Source organism: Suncus etruscus, chromosome 12 (assembly GCF_024139225.1).
Source record: "Suncus etruscus isolate mSunEtr1 chromosome 12, mSunEtr1.pri.cur, whole genome shotgun sequence".
Taxonomy (NCBI): Eukaryota; Metazoa; Chordata; class Mammalia; order Eulipotyphla; family Soricidae; genus Suncus; species Suncus etruscus.
In genome coordinates this window covers 10,668,850-10,688,786 of record NC_064859.1, presented here as the reverse complement: position 1 = coordinate 10,688,786, position 19,937 = coordinate 10,668,850, and the positions used below count along the sequence as shown (strand labels likewise).

Sequence of the window (19,937 nt, the reverse complement as noted above, 5' to 3'; positions counted from 1 at the left end):
TCCAGGAAGCGATGGCCCTGGTTCGTAGTCCCGTTCTCCCAGAATGAAGTCCAGGCATAATGCATTCTTGCCAGCTTGTGGCTGGCTGGCTGGCCCCTCCACAAACGTGACGTGCAAAAAGAGCATCACATGGTGAACTGAGAAAGTTGGCATTCCCCGGAGCCAGCCTGCCAAGCCTCCTGGCATAGGGAGGGAACTGTCAGACTGTCCTCAGAGCTTGGGCCAGTGGATTCACCCATGTGCCTTTGGGGGGTACACAGCAGTAGCAAAACCATGAGGCGTTCTCCAGGCATCTTCCTGGAAGGTGATGGATCATCAGGCCTCTGTGCACACACACACTGCACTGCAGACACTCACACAGACACACATACACACACACCCTTGCTCACCGCCGGCCTCTCTTCCCCAGCACCTGCGCCTCCTTCCGCCGCTGCAGCTCCCCCATGTAGCTGAGGATGCGACTATTACACACCAACAGGCTCTTGGTGGCCTCCAGGGCCTGCTCACGTTGGGAACAGGCAGCCAGCAGCTTGCAGGCCCCGTCCCTCATGCGGATCTCATGGTCCAACTTCCGCTGTAACTCTGTGTCCTGCAAAAAAAAGAAGGAAGGGTCCATCAGTAGGGATGCAGCAGACATACCCCCAGAGTATTTGGGGCCCAGGAAAATATGACAAGAACAGGGTTTGAGACAACTCCAAAGCAGGGCTTGATGCTTTGAAAATAAGATGCCTGAAAATAAGATGAAAATTGCGGTGAAATGACAGACATTCTAATACCTTGGGTGCAGACGGGGAGGATAAATTCCTTCCACCTCTTTTGGGTGCCATTTGGATAAGTCTATGAAAAATACAAATTCATAAGTCCTTTTATCTAACTAGTCAGTATCTAAGAGTTTATTGTTTATCATGCACACATACATATATAGTTACACATTTGACAAAGTAATATATACAAAAATATTGACTGCAGCACTGTTTTGAATACCAACATTAAAAGCCTTTCTAGAAGGCATTGGTTAAGTAAGCTGCAGGACATCCTGTATCATGGAATATTAGACTCTATGAAATTTTTTAGAATTTTCCAAGTGATTCTGAAATATAGCCAGGCCAGAGAAACCAACAATAATAATACAGATAGCAAAAGCTATTGAGTGATCCCAAAATCTCAAGTGATAAGGACATCTATCAAGTTGACATCATGGAAAGGCACACTCCAAATTCTTAGAACCTTGAACACACCACAACCTAATGGATGTGCAGCCCGCTGGCCCCTGAGCTTGAAAGGCAAGGACAGAGGGGACAGAAAAGTAAGTGAGGCAGGGCAAGAGTGAGATTGGTGGATCATGGGAAGGGCCAGAGTAGAAGGGCCAAAAGAAGCACCAGGATTTCTCAGGAACATTCGCTTAGAAGGAATGTGGCCCAGAGCAGAGTCGGGGAGCAGATTTTGTTTGCTTGGGGGCCACGCCCTAGAATGCTGAGGGGTCACTCCTACCTCTACACTCAAGAATTAACCCCTGGTGTTCAGGACACCATATGGGATACCAGGGATTGAACCCAGGTCAGGCACATCAAAGGCCATTGCCTTCCCCATCATGCTATTGCTCCAGCCCCAGGACAACAGTTTGAGCAACAAAACTGGAGGGAAGTCAGAGCCCTATCACTGCAGAGAAACTGGGAAGAAATTTAAGAGCAGTAGCCCTGGGAACCTGTCTGCCCTGGTTTCTCCATCTGCAAGAGAAGATTGGGAATAGAGTGGAAGGTTGTCTCATAAAACATTTAGCCTAACGCCCAGTACCTGGGGTGTTTGGAGGTCAGGGAGAATATTTCACCCAGATCATGAGAGGTTCCCACCTAGAATCCAGATGGGAGGGAAGAGAGGAGAGGGCAGGGAGGAGTCATGGCACTCATGCTGTTTCCCACACAGATGTGAAAGCCGGATGCCACACACACACACACACACACACACACACACACACACACACACACACACACACACACACACTGTCCAGGTACCTGGAGGAGCACATACAGGGAGCACCAAAGCCCAAAGAAGACCAGAGCATCTTCCCTCCCTCCCACCATCCCTCCTTTCTCTGATTTTGGCCGCTTCAGCTCCATCTCCAAGGCCTGAACTCAATGAATTCCACCCTCCAAAAGCCATATCTGTCCAATTCCCTCTTGAATTTCCCTTCACGGTTTATTTCCTGGCTCTGGCCAGATTCTCATCACCTCTAACCCCAGCCTTATCCACCCATTTCCCTGTCTGATCCTGCGGAAACAGCTTATTAATCCAGCATTAATGCTCCCTCCACCAGGAAGCCCTGCAGCCCTTCCAAACTAAAAATTCCAGCCCACCCTCTTTGCCAGTTGAGTCTGCATTGAGTCCCACCTCTGCTAAGGGATCTTTCCTAAGACCACATCAATGAGGTGCTCCCTTTGCATGCAGCTGACCCAGGTCTGATCCCTGGCATTCTATATGCCCAGAGCATTTAGGCGTTAATTCCTGAGCTTATAGCCAGGAGTAATCCTGGAGAACTGGTGGGTGTCATCCAAAAATAGAAGGGGAAAAAAAAGAAACAGGAATGCTTTCCTGCTACACACACACACACACACACACACACACACACACACACACACACACACACACACACAAACACACCCTCACACTCACACACGTGAGAGGGCAGCAGGACCTTCTGGGGTCAGGGCTGACTCAAGCAGCTGGCAGTCCCCACCCAGGCACTCACCAGCTTGCCCATAGGCTGCCCAGGCTCTGTAGCCAGGGGAGGTTGGTGCCCCTCTGCTTGCTTGCAGTGGTGACATCAGCCCCAAACTCTCCAGACTCAGTTGTGTGCCTCTTGCTGGTACCCAGGAGGCCCAGGCATGGCAGACAGACAGCCCTGTTCTGTCTGTAGGAAGGCAGCATGCGTAAGGGGGAGCTCATCAAGTCAGGTGGCCAGTCTGGAGAGGGAACCAACCCACAAGCACTGAGGTCACCTCCTCAAGCCCCCCAGCATGGCAGGCACCTGCTTCACCTGACACACAGTCCCTCTGACCAGCTGGGCAGGCTGTCCCCCTAACTCCCTCTGGAGAGCCCAGAGCTGAGTCGATGGGTCTGGGGCGAGTCCAGTGGCAGGAGGCGGATGAATCACGATAGCATTTGCCCTGGGATCACTTTCCCGTCTCACGTCTGGCTCGGTTGCTCATCACCTCAGTCCTCCTAGACTCTCCTCTACCTATGCTAAGTTCTGATCCATTTAGAGACTAACTAACTCTAAGGTCTGGAGCCCCAGTTGTTGATTTATGGGGTCTTGGGAGGAGGGACACACCCAGAGCACAGGGGCCTATGAAGGAACTGTTGCCATCAGAACCAGGGCTCCAGCACCACTTGAAGCTGGTTTCTGAGCCATTTTAGTCATCTCCCAGCCTGTTAGGTCTATAAACAGAGTGGAAGAATTCAGGGTCATTCCCAGCACAGGTAGGGGTGTCTAACCCCTACCTAGGGCTTCCTAGAAATATCTTTAGCCTAGGAAGTGTGTAAATAACCATGGGACATAGACACATAAAACAGGTTTATGAGTCAAACATTCACTGATAAGTCAGAAAGGGCCAGAGAGACAGCTGACACATGGTTTGCATGCAGAAGACTAGAGTTCGATCCCCAGTACCTTGTGAACCCAAAGCAGACACAAGAACCCTCCAAGCAGGGAAATGGGAGTAGCTCCTGAACACTACTTGGCCATGGGTATTGGTCCCTCCATAAGTCACCAAATAATAAAAATTTATTTTTAAAAAATTGGTAGTAGACCCGGAGTACTGAGATTAGTACAGAGGGAAGGGTGCTTGCCTTCACACAGCAGAACCAGGTTCCATCCTGGCACCCCTATATGGTCCTTAGCTTCACCAGGAGGGATACCTGGGCACAGAACCATCACAATCCCCCCACCCAATTTTTTTCAGGTTGTGTGACCCTCCCAACCCACAGTAAGAAACTAAGAAAGTAAGGGTCTCTTCCTGGCCTGAGCATATTTCAAAACAACCTATTCCCCCACTCACAGCTTAAGCCGCCCTCTTTCCAAACCTGTTCTTGGATTACTCCTCACTTCCATGGCTACTACTCTTGCCATTTCCTAAAACTTCAATGGACCTTTTGAGGAACAAAGAATTTCCGAATAGCACACCAATCCAGGGAGGAAAAAAGCAATGACCAAAAAGAAAACAAAGAATCTTCTTCTGCCCCAAAATTAAGCAGAACCTCCCACAAGGAAAAAAATGCATCAGTGTTGAGGAGACAGGAGAGGGGATACCACTACCATTCATGGTGGTACCCGAGGATCACTTCTGGTAGTACTCAGGGGACTATATGTGGTGCCAGGAAGATGCCAAGGTGGCCTCATGCCAAGCACGTGCCTTCTCCTTCTACTGTGCCTCCAGTTCCAAATTAAACCACTTGAGTATTTAGGCCCACTGAGTGCAAGTGGATTTCTGCAAAGGTGCCAGTGGAAGCTCAAAAGGCCGAGCACACCAAGTTTGATCCCCAGCACTGCACAGCCCCTCTGAGCACCAAATCACAAATATCCCCCAAGGATTACAGAGTATCACCAAAAAAAAGTTTTTTTTGCAGGCTGGATCCATAATACAACAGGAAGAGCACTTGCCTTGCATTGAGCACTGCCAGTAATTTCTGAGTGCAGAGCCAGGAGTTAATCCCTGAGCACTGCCAGACTAGAATAATTCACTCATTGTGAGATAGAAGAAAAATAAAAGATAATATGGTAATAATATCCAGAGACAATAGAGATGAGGGCTGGGAGGACCAGTCCATGGTAGGAAGCCTGTGACAAAGAGCTCAAATGCAGTTAGGGCAGAGACAGGACCACCATGGCAATGAGAGTTGGAACTGATCACTCTGGACAAGAACTGGATGCTGAAAGGGCGTAAAGTGGTAGGAATGGTACCCCTTCATTAACAGTACAAACCACATTGTCAAAAAAAGGGGGGGGGGGGAGAGAGAAGTAAAATGCCCCCAGACAGGGTTGGGGAATTGACTGGGAGGGAAATTGGGGACATTGGTAGCAGAAAACATGCACTGGTGAAGGGTGGTGTACATTGTATGACTGAAGCTCAATAATGAACAATCTTGTAACCATAGTGCTTAAATAATTATTAAAAAATGGCAAAACATTGGGACCGGAGAGACAGCAGAGCGGAAGACTGTTTGCCTTGCATGCACCCAGGACGGAGGGTGGTTCGAGTCCTGGCATCCCATGTCTGCCAGAAGTGATTTCTGAGCACAGAGTCAGGAGTAACCCATGAGCGCTGCCGGGTGTGACCCAAAAACAAAACATATAAAAACAAATAAAGGCAAAACAAAAGGGTCTCACGCATGAGAGACTCACCCCCTTCGGCAGCAGTCCAGCCTCCCCTCACCTGCTTGCTGTTTCCAACATCTCCAGTCTTAGCTCTGAGTTTACCTGGGGGATCGATGTTTTGCAGGGGTCTGTACTTTCCCACTTAAAGAGACCTTCACGAGCCCACAGGACAGAACCCGAAGGGGTTCAGAGCACCTGCCCTTAAGTGTGAGCACATGACCCTGGGATCAATCTCCAGGGTTCTGCATGCAACAAATGTGATCCTGCAGCTCAGCTGTGTGATCACTGGCACCACAATTTCTACCCCCAGTATGTGAGCACTACAAAATGCTCTCTCTGTCTCTCTCTGTCTCTCTCTCTCTCTCTCTCTCTCTCTTTATCTCTGTCTCTGTCTCTCTCCCTGACAACCTGACAATCTGAGTTCAACCCCCAGTATCCCATATGTTCCCCCAATACCACCAAGAGGGATTCCTGAGTGCAGAGCCAGGGTAACCCATGAGTATGTGAGTATTGCTGAGTGTGGCCCAAAAACTCAAAAAAAAAAGGGGGGGGGAAGTGAACCAGAGCACATATAAATGCCCCACAGAGTACTAGCCTAATCTCCCCAGCCTTAGCTGGGAGTATGGCCCCAGTGAACACTGTGCTACTTAACTAAAGAAATGCAAAACTTCATGGGACCCAGCACCACAAACTGATGTGTGAAACGCAGCAAGCATCCCAACCAGCCCTGATCGCTGCCACTATGAAAGACAAGCCATGCTAACCAGCCAAAGAGTTCCCACCATGCATACATGAGGCCTGGGTTCAATCCCAGCACTTACAAAAGGGTGGTGGGCAGAGTGATAGCACAACAGTAGGATGTTTGCTTTGCATGCAGCCAACCCAGGACAAACGGGTTTCAATTCCCAGCATCCCATATGGTCCCCCGAGCGACGGCGCAGGGAGTGAACCAAAACCAAAAACAAAACAACAAAAAAGGGGCGGGATGGTGGAGACAATAAAAATAAGTTAACTGGGGCCAGAGCCATAGTACAGCAGGTAAGGTGCGTTCCCTGCATGCAGCTGACCAAGATTGATACCCAGGACTGTATATGGTCCCCTGAGCCCTGCCAAGGATCGATCCCTGAGCACAGAGCCAAGAGAAAGCACCACAGGGTGTGGCCCACACCCCCAAAAAGGAATTAACTAATTAAGTTGTTTATCTAATTTGGGGGCACACCTACTGGTGCTCAGGAGTTATTCCTGACTCTGCACTGAATAATCACTCTTTTGGGGGAGCAAAGAGATAGCACAGCAGTAGGGCATTTGCCTTGCACGCAGCCAACCCAGGATGGACGCTGGTTCAATCCCAGCATCCCATATGGTCCCCCGCGTCTGCCAGGAGCAATTTCTAAGCACAGAGCCAGAAATAACCCCTGGGCGCCCCCGGGTGTGACCCCCCAAATATATATATAATTGTCCCTAAAAATATAAAATAAGGGGCCACAGCGATAGCACAGCGGGGAAGGCGTTTGCCTTGTATGCTGCCCACCTACGTTCAATCCCCGGGATCCCATCCCTGAACCTGGCAGGAGTGATTTTTGAGCTCAGAGCCAGGAGTAACCCTTGAGCACCCCCAAAAGAAACCAAGCCAAAATTATAATGGTAAAAATAACATAAAATAAAGCGATCTTGGGCCAGAGAGATAGAACTCAATGGACAGGGCCTGCCGGAGAAAACACCCCCTGGGGGCCCCCCCTTAACCCAGCACAAAACTAAAGAAAAACAAAACGGAGTCTAGGAAGAAACTTGGTGCGTCTAGCTAGCTGTGTTCGCAGCCGACGAGCTCCCAGGCAGGCAAGTAAACCAATCCAAAAGCATAAACAAAAACGCTGCCACGCTGCCCTGTCCTGAGCCAGCAGAGAGGGTCCTGGACTCGCCCGCTGAGCTGGTCTCCCCGTCCCTAGTCCCTAAAAGACGCTCGACTGGCACATCACCGCCACCCACGACGCTTCCAGACTTGGTGAAAAGGCCTGGCTCGGAGCGCGACTCGGCCCGGCCTGGGACTGGGACTGGGACAGGGACTGGGACGGCACCGAGCCCTGGCTGAGCAGGGCGAGCAGACAGACCCTCCGTTCTCCTCCTGCGGGGCCAGGAGGCAGATAGCAGCGGAGGGGCAGCGAGCGGAGGACGACGGGGAGCAGGGGGAGCGCAGGCGGGTCGGGCGTTACCTCCAGGCTGAGCGCCATCTGCCGAATATACAGCATGTTCAGGTCCTCCAAGATGCGCAATCGGTCCTGCATCGCGCTGACCCCACGCGCCCTGGCCCTCGGGTTCCTCCCCAAAAGGGTGCGAAGAGGAGAGCGGCCGGCGGTGCACCCGGATCCCTCCTCGCGGCCTGGAAGCCGAGCCCGTCTTGGCTGCCGCTGCGGGCCCCCCCCCCCCCCCCCCGCAGCCGCCCCCGCCCCAAGCTCTGGCTTGCTGCAACTTTCCGCGCCCACCCCCGGGGCTGTGCGGGGCTGGCTGTGCGCGCGCGGGCGGGCGCAGTGGAGAGGAAGGTGGGGCGCGCGCGGGATGCGCCCAGACGGGCGACGGGAGGCCGCTGCGGAGGGAGAGACCGGGACACTGCGCTCCGTGCCCCTCGCTCGGCGGCAGCTGTTGCCCCAGCTGTGGAAGAAAAGGGCCCTTTCATTCCGCCCTGGCCCCTCCCCGGCCCCCGCCCACCTCCCTCCGGGCCGGGACAGAGAGGCCGTGTGCTGGACGCCCGGCCCGGGTGAGGGGCAGGCGCAGCTGGCCGGGCTGGGCTTTTCCTGCTCAGTTGGAGGGTGCCGGTGACCCACAAAGCGGGGTTTGCACAAAGTGGGTAAAGTGGCCCGAACTCAGAGCCCCCCACACACACACACCAAGACTTGCAGCCCACCGGTGCGCACCAGCCCGCGCCACGCGGCTCGGGGGCGCACAACTCGCCCCTGCTCCCCGCCGCTCCCCTGCCGGGCCCCTTCCCTCCTGCCCAGACAGGAAACCGGCTCCGGCCCCCGGCCAGAAGCAGCCGGGCCGCCGCCCGCCGAGCCACCCTCCAAGGTAGCTAGCTGGCCCGGCCCGGGCTCCGTCCGAGGCGCGGGGACCCCTGATCGAAGGCCGGGCTGACCCCGGGGGCGGCCCGGCACGCACGCCATGCCTCTTGGGCTCAGGCCCCCACGCGAAACTGTCGTGGGGCGCCCCCGACCCAAGGCCGTCGGATTCCGGGAGTCCGCGGCGGGCCCGGGCGTGAAAGGGCCTTTTGTTCTGGGGCGCGGGGGCGGGGGCCGAGCCCGGCCAGGAATCCCGGAGGGGAGGGACCCCGGCGGGAGGAAGGCCACCAGCCCCGGCCGAACCGAACCGCTTGCAGGCGCTGCAGAGGCGGAGAAGTGACCCAGGGGACACGGAGCAATCGCGCCCCGCGCCCTCTCCTCCTCTCCCCTCCCCTCCGGGTCCTAGCTCGGGCCCCCTGCTCGTCCGCCCCTCCCGAGCACTTTCTTTCGGGGAGACCCAGGTAGGTAGGGCTCGGAGCTGGCGACGCCCTGCTGTGTGGGCGCGGGAGGAAATTTCACTCCACTGCCTGCCAGAAAAGGAGCCTGGATTTGGGGGATGGTTACCCCCAAATCGCGCCCAGAAGCCCATCCGAAGCCCGAGGGATAGTGGGGCGGGGCTTGGACAAAGGTGTCCGGCTTGGAAATGGAGAGGGACAGTGGAGACAGACCCCTACCTACCCAGGCCTGGAGACAGGCGGTGCCCACTGCGGTGGACACCGGCCCTTGCCACGGCCACGGGCTTATCCGGCAGATGAGACCCGGGTCCCGGCGCAGAGGCCGGCCAACCTGGAGGGGCTGAGCTCCTGGCGGGTAGCGTCGGGGTGGCCCCGGTTCCGCTAACTCGCCCGCAAAGTCAACAACAGGGGCTGAGCCCCTTTGTTCGGGACCCCTCACCTCGGGCGGGTCGCAGAACACGCTGAGTCGGAAGCGGCCACGTCTGAACTCCATCTCCAGGGCCGAGCCCCGAGCTACCGTCACACGGCTGCGGTGGTTTCGGGAGAACATGCCGTGGCGCCCCGAAACGCACTCCACTGCCCGCTGCTGCTGCTTCGGGCCTTCGACGCCGTCGGCCCCGTCGGGCCAGAATCTCCGCCGCCCAAGGCCCAGAGCCCGCCCCGGACAGCGACGAAGACACCTAGGCTAGCAGGGCGCACCCCCTCTTCCTCCGCCAATGCCAGCGGCACAGTGAGGGGCACCGCTTCCCGGGCCTCGGACGTGGGCGCCTCACCTGGACAGAAGCAGACGCCAAGAAGCCCCGCCCCGCCCCGCCCCAGCCCTTGTGCCCAGAGGAAGCCCAACCTGGGTACGGAAAAACCCTTGGTCACGGGATTCGCAGGGACTCGCAGCGTTGGCACCCTGAGAGCGCACCCAAGCTCGCTCCCAGGCATCACCAACGTGATTCACCCGCTTTCTGCAGTCCCCAAAGTCCCTTCTGTGTTCCCAGCTATCTAGGCTCCTTTCCCAGGTTCTCTGCCCATCCCCTGCGGTCACATGCTGAGCAGTGCAGTTGGAGAGAGCAGGGCAGGGCAGGAAGGGCGCTAGCCTAGCATTTGGCCTGGGCGACTGGGATTGGGATTTCTGGCACCACGTACAGAGCCTGGATTAAACCCTGGGCACCTGCAGATGGGGCCTCCAAAGAAAAACAAACAAAACTTGGGCTGTGTTTAAGCTCATCTTGGGCTTTTCAATTTTGTTTGGCTTTAGTCTAGGGGCCACAACCGGTTGTGTCAAAGCAAATCCCTGGCTCTGTTTAGCTATGTAGGGGCCTGATACAATGCGAAGGATAAAACCTGGTATGGCGGGCCCGGAGAGATAGCACAGCGGTGCTTGCCTTGCAAGCAGCCGATCCAGAACCTAAGGTGGTTGGTTCGAATCCCGGTGTCCCATATGGTCCCCCGTGCCTGCCAGGAGTTATTTCTGAGCAGACAGCCAGGAGTAACCCCTGAGCACCGCCGGGTGTGACCCAAAAACCAAAAAAAAAAAAAAAAAAAAAAAAAAAACCTGGTATGGCAAAGTGCAAGGCAAGTACCTTCATCCCCTTATATATCTCTGACCCTTAAAACTACACTGTTGGGGCCGGGCGCTAGAGGTAAGGTGTCTGCCTTGCCAGCGCTAGCCTAGAACGGTCCCCAAGCCAGGAGCGACTTCTGAGCGCATAGCCAGGAGTAACCCCTGAGCGTCACCGAGTGTGGCCCAAAAACAAACAAACAACCACAAAAAAAAAAAAAAAAAAAACCTACACTATAGGGGGAAAAAAACCCTACACTGTTGGGACCGGAGTTATAGCACAGTAGTAGGGCACTCTGATGACCCGGGATGGACCCAGATGCTATCCCAGGCATCCCATATGATCCCCAGAGCCTGCCAGGAGCAATTTCTGAGTGCAAAGCCAGGAGTAACCCCTGAGCACTATCAGATGTGGGCCAAAAACCAAGAAATAATAAACCAAACCATTGCTGTCATTAAAGAAATGAACAGCCGCAGGCCCATCCTAGAACTTTCAGGGTCTGTTTCAGTTTCTGGGTCTCTGTTCAATGGGGACGGAGTCTCCACTCCAACAGCGAAGAACTGCATATGCGAATGAGTGCAAAATGCCAAGAGACAGGCACTTTTAAGAAAAGAAAGGGGGGGGGGGGGTTTGGGAGGACTGGGTTGACAGACCTGGGTTCATCACCAGCATCCCATATGGTCCCTGGAGCCTACTGAGAGCGATTTCTGAGCAGAGTCAGGAGTAAAAAGAAAACGAAACTGGTGGAACAACTTGGGAGTCCTTGGACACCAGTATCTAGCAGCACTAGTATCTTAAATGTGGATAGCTAGGGGCCGGAGAGATAGCATGGATGTAGGGCATTTGCCTTGCATGCAGGACGATGGTTCAAATCCCAGTATCCCATATGGTCCCCTGAGCCTGCCAGGAGCAATTTCTGAGCATAGAGCCTGAGCGCTGCCAGGTCTGGCCCAAAATAAAAATTAATTAATTTTTTAAAAAAGTGCAGAGATGGGGCCGGGCGGTGGCGCAAGAGGTAAGGTGCCTGCCTTGCCTGCGCTAACCTTGGACGGACCGCGGTTCGATCCCCCGGTGTCCCATATGGTCCCCCAAGCCAGGAGCGACTTCTGAGCGCATAGCCAGGAGTAACCCCTGAGCGTTACCGGGTGTGGCCCAAAAACCAAAAAAAAAAAAAAAAAAAAAAGTGCAGAGATGGGGCCGGAGAGAAAGCATGGAGGAAAGGCGGTTGCCTTTCATGCAGGAGGTCATCGGTTCAAATCCCGATGTCCCATATGGTCCCCCGTGCCTGCCAGGTGCAATTTCTGAGCCTGGAACCAGGAATAACCCCTGAGCACTGCTGGGTGTGACCCAAAACACACACACACACACACACACACAAAAGTGCAGAGCTAGAGGCTAGCGAGATAAGACAGTACAGTGGGAAGGGCACTTGCCTTGCACATGGCCAACCCAGGTTCCACCCCTGGCATCCCTTATGGTCCCAGGAGCCCCAGCATGAGTGATTCCTGAGTGCAGAGCCAGGAGTAGCCCCTGAGGACACTTTCTGTAGCCTAAAAACAAATACAAAGCCAAAAGTGCAAAGTTAAAAGCAGAAGACAAAACTCAAAGGGCTGGAGGCTTGCACTGGGATCTACACGGTATGGCCCCTCCTCACCACAAAGAGCCTTCCCCACCCCAGATACTCTCCCCTTCAGACAAATGCAAGAGGAGAAAAAGAATCGGCAGAGTTTACTTGCAGACCTCAAATGCAGCATGCTCTGAAATTTAAGGAGCAGCTAGAGAGAAGGGGAGGGGAGAGAGGAGAGAGGAGAGAGGAGGGAGAGGGGGAGAGAGAGGGGGGGAAAGAGAGAGAGAGAGAGAGAGAGAGAGAGAGAGAGAGAGAGAGAGAGAGAGAGAGAGAGAGAGAGAGAGGAGTATGCTGGGCTCCTCCAATAGTAGATATAGCAAGAGAAATTAATGTAAGCTTTCAAAATATGAGGTAGAATTGCCGTTATGGAAAATGACTCGATGGTCTCCTAGAAAACCTGATTAAAATTAAGCAAACCAACCAGGGTTAAGCACTGCCAGGTGTAGCCCAAAAGAAAAAAAAATTGCAAAGGGGCTAGAAAGAGAATTCAGGGAGTAAAGTGCATTTTTTACACTCCACTGACCCAGGTTCAATCCCCAGCACCTCATATGTTTCTCCAAGCCACACCTAATTGTAGAGCCAGAAATAAGCCATGGGCATAGCTAGGTGTGGCCTTAAAAAAAAAAAAGTTAGCAAGATGGGAAAGTTATTGGTTAAGGACTGCCGTTAGATGGCCCAAAATTTCCACTTTCTCATCATCAGACTAACCTTCCTCCATGTTCCCTCCCTCTCTAGAGCAAAACAAGATTGTTGCCAGAAAAATCTGGGTCTCTCTTCTCATGCTTAGTTCCTGTGGGAGACAGCATCTGTTTCCTGAAGCTCCCACACAGGGCTGGGATTGCTAGGGGCCACCGGGAATCATTTTTGTCAGGTCAAACCAAGCTTGGCAGTGGACTGGCTGTGCCTAAACCAGTTGCTGGCTAAAGCCAGTCCTGTGTGTCAGTCAGCCAAGCCAAGTCACTCCTAGAGTCCAACAGAAACCAGTAAACTAGGAAAGATGAGTGAAAAGGTGCTTTTCCAGTGCCTTCTGAAAATATCTGAAAATACCTTTTCAGTATTTTCCAGATACTAAGACCAGAGAGCGAGGTGCTGGATGCTAGACAGAAAACAACAAACAGAGCCAGAGCAATAGCACAGCAGGAGGGCATTTACCTTGCACATTGCCAAGCTGGATTCAAATTCCAGTATCCCATATGGTCCCCAGAGCCTACCAGGAGAAATTTCTGAGAGCAGAACCAGGAGTAACTTCTGAGAGCCTCCAAGTATAGCCCAAAAACAAACAAAACAAACAACAAATATCTTTAGCATTTGGGGGTCAGAGCAATAGCACAGTGCAATAGGACAAATAGCACAGTATTTTTCTTGCACACGCAGACATGGGCTTGATCCCCAATATCTCATATGGTCCCCTGAGTCTTCCAGGAGTGATTTCTGAGCACAAAACTAGGAGCAATGCCTGAGTATTACTAAGAGTAGTCCAAAAAGCAGAGAAAAATAAAAACACTAACATTTGCATAGAGAATGGACTTCTTTCAGAGAGTAGGAAAGGCAGGTCACAGATGTCACAATATCTGGTGGCCTCGGAAACACACTTCAGAACATGAGAGGAAAGAAAGGGGAAACACACTGGTGGCCCACTGAACCTGTAATCAGGATCCAATCCTGCCTGCTGACACAAAAGCACATTCTCCAGCCCACTGGGTTATGTCCCTAGCCCATCTTTTTTGTTTGGGTTTAGATTTGGGTTTTGGACCTCATCAACTGTGCTCAGGACTTATTCTTGGCTCTGTGCTCAGGGATTACTCCTAGTGGTGCTGAAGGACCATATTTGGTAGCTGGGATCAAAACCTGGGTCAGCTGCTAGCAAGGCAAATGCCTTAACTCCTATACTATTTCTTGAGTCCTAGACTTTGTTTCTTAATGTCTGTGACTTCTAAATTCTCAGCTCTGCAGGATGAAGCTGTCTTCCAGATCCAGCTTTAAATCAGTGCAGAACACACAGGAAATGCACAAGAAAAATCACTGGCATATGGATTCAATCTCCTGCATCATGAAAATGCAAAAAAAAAAAAAAAAAAATCACAGGCGTTGACGTAAGTGAATATGAATCTAGGAGAGTGTAAGTGTGGGAACCAGGCTGTGCCTTGCCTACTGTCAAGCAAAAACTGTGAGGCAGAGGCTGCTTTTGGGAAACAGAGCCCTTTTATCCTAGAAAATCTTACCTGGAACATGTGACATATCTTCAGAGCTGTCAGGATGGAAACGGGCTGGAGAGATCTCTCTACAGGCCCAAGGAAAGGGAAAGCAAAATTCTAAGCAGAGGAAGAAGAATGGAAGGAAGATGGGGCTGGAGCAGTGACACAAGAGGTAGTGCGTTTGTTTACCTTGCATGCGCTAGCATAGGACGGACCGTGGTTCAATCCCCTGACATCCCATATGGTCCTCCAAGCCAAGAGTGATTTCTGAGTGCATAGCCAGGAGTAACTCCAGAGCGTCACCAGGTGTGACCCAAAAACCAAAAAACAAAACAAAACAAAAAAAAAAACAACAAAACAGAATGGAGGAAAAGCGGAAGAGCTTGGAAAAGGGCCACAAGCAATACTGATTCTGCCTGACTATTTGAACGCAATGGAACATTGATGATTTTGGGAAAGGAGGGACCTGAGTAAGTTCTAATTGAGATCATGACTTGGCAGCTTTCTGTATTCATTGGCTAAACGAGGCTATGACTAAGGTCAGGGAATTCAGTTCAGACCATCCTAAGGAGTTAAAAAAATAAGAGATCCATGCTTACATAACAGTGCTCTCTGCATTGCCCTTTAATTGTGAGGTGAAACTAGAGGACGCTCCACATCCTGACTTCAATGTAAAATAAGCAGATTCCAGGATCTTTAATACAGAAACATGATACCAACAACAGAGACTGTGTGAAAAATAAAAGTGTGTTGGCACTACAGACAATGTCTTGAATTGGATAAACTAGCTTGCCTGGAACCTAGAGTTGGTCTTATGCCAGGAAACTTCAGGGGTAGGGTTTCCTTGTATTTAGGCCAAGGTTTTTCCTTTCCATGTCCCTCATATTTTAGTGGGCCTATGCAAACAATAATTGCCACTCTAACACCATTTTTACTGTGCTCCTTTGACTCTAATCCTTAAATAAAACCCACTTAAACTTCTTAGGTTAACTGAAACTACTATGCATGTGCATAGAAATGTAAAAAAAATACTATGCCTTTAATGTTTAAGGAGTTATGTTGGGGACTGACTTGTTTGAGGCCATTTTGCTGTTCTTTCTGCCATATTCCAGCTTTTCACCTAAAAGCTATTTTGCAGTCTTGCTGTAAGTTTTTGAGCTATAGAGAAAGGAATGTGCAACTGTAGATATAATTAACTCTAGCCCGGAGGAGAGCAACACTGTCCGGTACCGTTATCAGAAACTAGGCCTCACTCCTTAAGACCACATTTCGGAGTGAACTAGGCTATTATCAATAAGTGTATGCTACATTGTCTGTTCAAGATCACTGAGGCAGGCACATCTTGCACCACCTGATAATCAAGCAATTAAAAATGCAGCTTGAAGGACACTAGAGGTTTCCATAGAAACAGCACGTTCAGCATAACTTGAAGGTCACCTAGCCCACTGCCCACTTCCTTATTTAGAGAATGCCTAACTTTCTTTGTTCCTTGAAACCTGAAATATATTCTTGCCTTGTATGGGCCTTCGCGCCAAAAGTATGACTGACATCACCTTTGTACTGCCCCCTTCTCCTTCATTATATAAGAAGGAGCTGTAGCCCAATAAAGGTACCCTTGAACAGTGAGACGCTGCCTTGGGTCTTTATTATTAACCTCTCTCAGATTTTTTACAGGTGTGGTTGCTCTTCTACTCAGCAAAATAGGAGTGCGGTTGTCTGAGAAGCCTTCCCAGCTAATTCCTGCTGGCCGGGTCCCCCCTGGGGGGGCTTCAGGACACCGCATTTTGGCGCCCAACGCTGGGCACGAAGACCACCGCCACACTCCGAACGACTACGGGTCGGCGAGTCCGGAGCTGTTTCGTAAATCGCAGGATATACCCCATCCGGGTAGGCGTTGAAACGAGTTAGCCTTAATCAAATATTTAAACTGCAGTTTTTTTCAGTCGTTCTGATCACCGCCCCTGATTGGCTCTTGGGGCTTTGCCCGTTGGCTTCACTTCCATGGGTGTTTTCATTGAGTACTGAACTTAAATTCATTATTGATATTCAGTCTGAGTTGAAAGCCAGACATGTAGAGGTTACCAAAAAAGAATATTTGTAATTTTCTTATGTTTATTCATAATGTATGTCATTGGTTTATTATTACCTGTCCAGAAATTGTTGCGTCCACTTGGGACAAAGTAGGACATGAAATGAGTGATTATTTTGTAAATAATGATGATTCACAGAAGGAAAAAATTATGTTCCAATATTGGAGCCTGTTAAGAGATATCATTGTAACTAAAAATGCCGGAACCGCCAAAGACATCATCCATGCCGTTGAATCTCATGTACAACAAGTCTCCCGTGAGTGTTCCAGGACTCCCTCTCGTTCTAATTCTGTCTCTCATCTCCCTTCTCCCTCTGAGAATACTTCCCCTTGTCCTCCCTCCACCACTGATTCTTCTACCTTTGTCTCCAAAGTAACTAATGCTCTTAAAGATCTCTCTAATGCTTCTCATTTATATCCCTCCCTTACTTCTGTCCATGCTTCTGCTCTATGCACCCAGACCCCTACAGAAGAGGCCGCTGCACCCTCTGTGCAAAATCCTAAACAGCTCTTCACTTCCCTAGCTTCAGCTCCGTCCCTGTTTCACCACCCTCCCCTCCTTAGCCAGCAATTGCATCAATACAAAGCCTTTAATTGGAAAAGCCTCAAAGAGCCATTTCAAGCCGTAACCTCCTATGGCCCCCAAGCCCCTTACACGCTCTCCTGCTTAGAATCTAAAAGCTGAACTCTTTGTCTCTTGGGAAGTTAACTTTTTTTTCCGCTGCAAAGCCCCTGCAAATAGGCAGGAATCCTAATCTCTAAGCTCGTATAGCTGGCCTCGCCTCTTTTCATACCTTAAAGGTACAGCACACACTTTCCAGGTCCCAGCTTGCCAACATGGCTCTTGCTGCCCTCTATGCCTGGAAGTCGCTCCCCAAAGCCAGCATTCCAGCAGCTCCCCCACACCGGCAACAAACTGTTGCTGCTTTCTCCCTCCCCCCCCCCTTTTTCTGACTTAAGCTCCCAACTCACCACAATTACATCCATGGTCTCTCACCTCTCTAACAAACTTGATATTGCTCTTAGCTCAAAAACCAGTGCTACCTTTCCTGTCTTTCTCCCTAATGGAGAAAGTCTTCCCACCCCCCCCCTCCCCGCCTGCTCAGCAGCCTCCGCAGCTACCTTCTCAAACGCCTCCCACTGATCCCCCGCACCCCAGAGGAAAAATTCTAAATGCCCAAGACGCTCAGTCCCTAACCATGGCAGATTCCCTCCTCTCACCGCTCCCCCTCTTAAAGCTATAGAAATGAAACTACTTGGCCAAATTGAAAATCTTAAACAAATCTTAAGCCTTCAAAAACAGGCTGCTTCTCTTAATTCACAAGTTTCTGCCCTTCAGGCTTTCCCCTGCCCTCCTAAATCTATAGCTGTCTGTCCTTTGCCCACTGAATTCCACGGCCAAGCCCCCCCTCTTGAGAATTCAAAGAAACAAACTATAAAAGTCAGGCTGAGTGCCATAAAACAGAAACTGCTGCAGTGCCTACAAAAAATTCTAAGGGCACAGTGAGTAGGATAATCACAAAGTATCATCTGCTAAGCCATAAAACCTTGCGATATCTACACTTTGCTGTTAAAACTTCTAAGCCTAATGTACCCTTTACTCAGTACATTTTCTCAAACCAATCCTCAGCCTCCTTCAGCCTCTTTCCTGCCAGCCTTGGGAAACAGCCAGCTCAGGCCCTGCCACTCCCACTTTAAGCCTTCCAATTCACCTTGAAATACCCAATCTTTGTTATTCAAAAAAAAAAAAAAAAAAAAAAAATCTGAAAAGTGGCATCTCTTGCATATTCTCAAATCAATTAATAAAACCATAAACCCCATAGTACTTTTGCAACCCAAACTCCCCTCTTCGGTTGCCATTCCCTCTAATTCCAATAAATTAGTAATTAATCTTAAAAGATTGTTTTTTTTTTTTTCTCTATATCTTTACACCCTGCTGGCTGTAAATAATTTGCCTCTAGCCTTCCTGCTGTTAACTGTGCTGGCCCCTCCCCGAGTTATCAGTGAAAAACTCTGCTTCACCTTGTCAGCCCTACACTTCGTCAAATATGTGTTATTAGGTTTAGTGCATTAAGTGGTGTAAAGTAATTATTAAAACATTAAAAAGCAACAGGAAGATAAGGGCAATAAACTTTTTTTTTTCCATGCCTCTCAGAAAATTTTAGAGCAAGGTCATAATTCTGTCACTTTACAGATAACAAAATGTTGGTAAAAGAAAAACTTCTTTGTGTTTTAAAATCCAAACGAACACAAAAGTGTTAAATTTAAATCTTATATTTCTATTAAAAGTTTTATTTTAATTTTTAAAGTATTTACAAAATTATGTGAAAAATAATGTGGTTAGCCTTTTTAAACAATATAGTTAATTTAATGCACAGTAAACACCTAGGTGTGCTTTATAGTACCCTTAGTTTTAACTTTGTGCTACAGCAATGGTTGTTCTTTATTTCTGCATTGAAAGAACTATTATTTTAAGTGCATTCAAAATATCAGCACATTATACAAATCTGTATATTTGTGTCGCAGTAAAAAAATAATATAAATGAAAAATATATTATATATAATTTTATAAGTAATATATAAAAGTAACTAAACTTTATAAGCAAATTAACTAGTATTAAATATAATTTTAGTCTTAAGTTCTAGGTGTGTAAATGCATCAGATGTCTTTAACTATATTTTATAATAATCTAAGCATTTAATTAATTTGGTATATAATATTTTTTACAAATTATTCACTTAAAGTCTTCATAGTAAAAACAGTTGTTTGTTTTTTAAAAAATCAGTTTTTATACCTTTAATAATCATAGTTCATGCTATTGTGTTTAATCATAAAAATTTTAACACTTTATTGCAGCTGTCTTACTGTTCTACTGCAAAACCAATTTAAAGAAAACCTATTCATTTACAGCAAATCATTTCATACTTCCAAGTAGAGACTCCTTCTACAGTGCTCATTAACCATTTTACTTAATGTTTTAAACTTCAAATTAAAGTTGTTTTAAAAATGTTTTGTGTTAAATCTAAACCTTAAAATTTATTTTCAGCAAAGTTCCACTCCATCTACATTAAGTACTTCTCAACACTAAAAAAGTTTTTCTACAAAATTTTTTTTCTTCTCACAAACATGTTAGCTAAATATTTAAAAGCGCTTGTCAATTTTTTATAAATAAGTCTTAAATCAATCCTTTTGTCTGTTTATGTGTCTGTTGTGATGAATGAAAGTGGCCACAAGTGTGAAATGTTGTGTTTAGTGTTGTTTTGTTTTGTCTGTTTATTTGTTATCTCTACATTTTATAATAATACAATTTTTAAAGCCTTATCCATTTTTTAAATTTCAATTAATTTTTTCAACCTGGTTCAGTCTGGTCAGTTCACAAACTGGCATCTTACAATTAAAAATCATGTGTTAAAAATTATGTATTAAGCTAGCTTTGTCCTTCTAAGAACATGGCGGAGGGTGTGGAGAATGGCAAACCCCAAATTTCTCAATGGCCATCGGGGATAACTTTTCCCTGGAGAATTTCTGGACTTTGCAGTCACCTGGCTTTCCTGCTATGTGTAAGTTCAAGCCTATAGAATATGTATTTATGGCTA

At 49.1% G+C, this 19,937-nt stretch overlaps 1 protein-coding gene and 1 non-coding gene across 8 annotated transcripts in view; one reads left to right on the top strand and one right to left on the bottom strand.

Moving 5' to 3' along the window:
- The window catches only part of RTKN (rhotekin), a 41,470-nt gene that overhangs the window by 4,928 nt on the left and 16,605 nt on the right, over positions 1 to 19,937 (bottom strand). Inside the window, exons 1-2 of one of the 7 annotated variants that reach the window (XM_049784353.1) lie at positions 9,316 to 9,543; positions 390 to 589 (exon numbers count right to left, since the gene is read on the bottom strand). In XM_049784353.1, the coding sequence (XP_049640310.1) occupies positions 390 to 589; positions 9,316 to 9,426 (311 nt within the window). In that variant the 5' untranslated portion in view covers positions 9,427 to 9,543. Of the gene's footprint in view, positions 1 to 389; positions 590 to 2,746; positions 2,803 to 7,581; positions 7,971 to 9,315; positions 9,544 to 19,937 lie in introns of those variants that run through there. The other 6 variants (XM_049784357.1, XM_049784354.1, XM_049784359.1 and 3 more) reach the window with 6 other exon arrangements.
- LOC126025409 (small nucleolar RNA SNORA22) lies at positions 18,711 to 18,840 on the top strand. The gene has a single exon (XR_007501416.1). It is a non-coding gene; the product is annotated as a small nucleolar RNA SNORA22 (small nucleolar RNA).